The following is a 4,009-nucleotide window of genomic DNA, read 5'->3' on the forward strand; positions in this document are numbered from 1 at the left end:
TATATATGGAATTAGACACTTCAATTCATAAGATAAAATGCAGATTTTGCTTTAAAATATTTAACATATTTAGATCACATAACGGATCATTTGCATCGACATAGCATAAATGTAGAAACCGTAAATATTATACAAAATAAATAATATAATTAGAACATTAAGTCGATTATTGATTGAAGGAAATAACGTGGCTTCAACTTCTCATCAGACTGATATGCATTCGTAAGCGGAAAAATCCGAAAATGATAATAGTAAATGTTAGGACTATTTGTATGTTTTACTTTCCTTTAATTATTAATGTAAAGAAATTAGATATTTAACATTTGTTTATCATAAGAAAAAGTTTTGTCCGATATTTGAAATGTGTTTATTTGAATCTTATAAATAAGTTAAATAACCAAATTTATAGATCAATTCTAAGCAGAATCGTAAGACTCGTTCTTACTCGTCTCGTAACTTGTTCTCGTAAAACTCGTAAGAACTTATAACCAGTATTCTAATTTTATGCTATGTAAGACGTAAGATTATTCGTAAATATTTACGATTTCTTGTAAATCTTATGGCTAGTAAAAAGCTGTCTGTAAAAATATCATATAAAAGTATAAACACTTCAAAATTCTTATAAATCTTATGAGAATATGAATCTTACAATTTTGTTTACAACTTAGACATTAGTTTATATCAAGATCGGAAAATTTGTATTTATTCATATATTTTACTGATTAATGCAAATTTTCATATTTGAGTAACTAGTTCATCATTTTGAATTATAAATAGTATTCTAAGCATTCCATTTTTAAGACATTTATATAATAAGAATCTATTCAGTTTAGTATTACACGGTCTAAGATGTGCGGACATAATTACAGACAATACAAATTTTGCAAAAGTCTGGGATGTGGAAATATTGTAATAGTATAGACGATAAGATAAAATGTGATATATATGGTAATCTATTTTTTCATATGAGAATAATGGCAAACGTATACTTATTTCACGTTCACAACATTGATGACGACAAAATTGACGAAGTTATCCGAAGCAACTTGATATGTATGTATGATGGTATATTTTACAGAAGAGAAAATATATTTTCTAAAATGTAAATTTTGTAATGAAACAATCATTAATAGATATGCAGAAATATTTTTAAAAGAGCATACTACTATATAAACCTTCGGAAGTAATACAGAAATTAAAGAATATGGTACATACATAACTATCGCCATATTTCGAATTGGACGTACCAAAGCATAAGATAAAATGCAAAAATTGCTCTGTAATGTGTTGCTTAACATGTTTCTATTTCGTAATATAATGAAGCATTTAGTTCGATGCCCACATTCACTTTTCACATTTCTAATGACAAAATATTTATAGCTTAGATCTTTTTGAACACATACGACTTAATTATTACATTAAAAGAAAAGAAAAAAAGATTATCATATTTAATATATTTGAGGGATCATATTTTGAAAATGATATAGAGTCCAACGTTTTCTTATAATATTTAAATAAAATATATACTTATATAAAATATATAAATATATCTGAGTAATACAAAATATTACACATTGCTTAAAAATTGGGATCACTTATCATACACACACTCTTTATTATAATACTATCACACGGAAAGGACGATTTTGCTGCTGTATGTAGGAATTTATTCTGTTTATATGTACTGATCTGAAAATAATTTCATTGCATTATTAAAATAATTAAATAAGATACTCAAACTGGTTGTTAGAATGTCAAAACTTTTCATAGCATTGCTCATCATACTTCAGATTTCTATGTAATTATTTTGATTTAACAAAGTTATTTTGAGATTTGTAGTTAAATTTTTAGATACTTTCAGCAAATTTCTTTCTGTGCAGTGGATACTGATACACAAAACTTACAGAATTTTTAAAAGCTTATGTCCGCTTATCCTAGCTTTTACCATTGCAGATTAGATTTCCTAATGGTCACTGAAATAGCCTCTCTCACTTGTATGTAAAATTTACATATCGATAATGTTCCAGGATTAATCTTTAATCTAATGCGGACATAACATCTTTTTGATTTTTTTAATCATGCAATGCCATGCAAATGGCATTTCTCATAACCTTGGAAATTGGCTCTCCGCGGATGTTTCCGAATTAATCCTGGTGCCAGTAATATCCTTAATAAAAACGACGTGCACTCTAAGGACGCGCGAGATTTAATATTCAAGACTGGATCGCGCTTCTCATTGCAGAAACGATAAGCGAATCGGCGACGGACGCGCAAAAACCACCATCACCGCAGCAAGCGCCTCAGCAACAGCAGCAACAACAACCGTTGCAGCAACAACCTCCTGGCGGTACCGTGATTGGTGGTACCGGGGGTGGTGACGGCACCCCCGCGGCAACACCCACGTCCGCCGGTAACGTGCAGCAATCCCAACAAGCTGTACCCTCGGCCACACCGACCCCGACGACTGCCAACCCCCATTCTACTGCAGGAGTCCCTAGCAGCAATCAACCATCGCCCCATCCCTCGCCTCTCTACCCCGTACTACCGCAGCAGGCCGGCCAGCCCAACGGCAGCACACAAGGTAAGTCAGGGTTGCAAGTTTCCTTCTTGTGTTTAGTCGTCTTTTGTGTTGCACGACTGAATACGAGTTTGTATGATTCCGTATTCCGGCGATTGTTATGGCAGAATGCGAATTTACGCACGGTTGTTTAAAAAATTTGAACAAGAATGATAAGAAGCCGGCTGACTACTTTATCGAATTTTGAATCTCGTAATTTTTATTGTGAGAACCAGAATCGTATTTGCTTTTCGCAAGAGATATAAATCGATAAATAACAAGAATATCGTTTCAATATAAGCTTTTGTTTTTCTCTCTTCCCGATGGACAGGAATACATAATTTGCTTGATAAAAATGAGAAATACTAAGAATAAGACGTTCTGATATATATAAGGAGACTGTATACGAGATGACGTAAACGGTATTCGATTGTGAAGGTATTTGAGAAGGTAGATTCTATCGCGCGGTAGACAAGCCAATTTGAGTAGATACACGTGAGAATTGCTGTGTATCGATATTGCATTCGCACGCAGGAAGACAAATAAATCATTCTATTTCCGCTTCATCTCATCTTTTTATTATGTAACAGGGATGAGATATTTTGATCCCTGTGATTTATATACAAATTTTCGTAATTGTAAAACATAATCTAATTTATGTCTATAACTTATATCGGCAGATATCAATTTCAATTTGCATCAATTGTTCTGTGAACAATTAATAGTATATAGAAATATTTATTAAATAAATTCTTCTTTTATAGTTTCCTTTTTGTAAATAGTTTTTTCGGATATTTTATTTTATTTTGGACTTTTAACTTTAATTTTAATTTCCTCGCGTTATCGATTATTTATTTAATAATGTGTATTTTTCTAACATACATTTTTTTCTTTATTGTGCACCTTTAATACTTTTAATTAATTAGATAATATATTATAGATGACGGGAAAGAAATATTATCCTCCTTTTAAAAAGCTTTATAGATTGTCGCATAGCGACGAATACTTATCGCACTAAGCGCCTAAAATGCGCTTACACAATGATGTATGCATAAGCGACCTAATTACGGAACGTCATGTACTGAGGTAACATTAATAAACCATTAAGTATAATCGTGGTGCATCGTATGTTGAAATTTCTCTCCTTAGTCTTTTATGTATTAACTAGAATAAATTCAAAATATTAATATTAAGAAAATGATAATATGCTTATAAGAATTTTTTGTTTATTTTTTACATAATAGTAGAACGTAAAAATTGTATCTTAAAAGAGAAACGTTTAAAACAAAACTGTATTCATAAATTACGATTTATTTTATTTTTAAAATTAAGCAATATATATCTTTTAAAAAAAAATATTACGATGAATGGATTTTTTTACTGTTTAACTGTTTTTTAGAATTTACTTATTTTTATAAATATTGGGGGGGGGGGGGGAAATTTTTTTTTAAT

At 30.6% G+C, this 4,009-nt stretch overlaps 1 protein-coding gene across 5 annotated transcripts in view; it reads left to right on the forward strand.

The window, feature by feature from the left end:
* LOC108694443 (phosphatase and actin regulator 1) overlaps positions 1–4,009 on the forward strand; it is a 297,632-nt gene that overhangs the window by 118,840 nt on the left and 174,783 nt on the right. For all 5 annotated transcript variants that reach the window (XM_018203951.1, XM_018203946.1, XM_018203949.1 and 2 more), the window contains one exon: positions 2,243–2,581. In XM_018203951.1, the coding sequence (XP_018059440.1) occupies positions 2,243–2,581 (339 nt within the window). The remainder of the gene's footprint in view (positions 1–2,242; positions 2,582–4,009) is intronic.

Source organism: Atta colombica, unplaced genomic scaffold (assembly GCF_001594045.1).
Source record: "Atta colombica isolate Treedump-2 unplaced genomic scaffold, Acol1.0 scaffold12, whole genome shotgun sequence".
In the NCBI taxonomy this organism is placed as follows: Eukaryota; Metazoa; Arthropoda; class Insecta; order Hymenoptera; family Formicidae; genus Atta; species Atta colombica.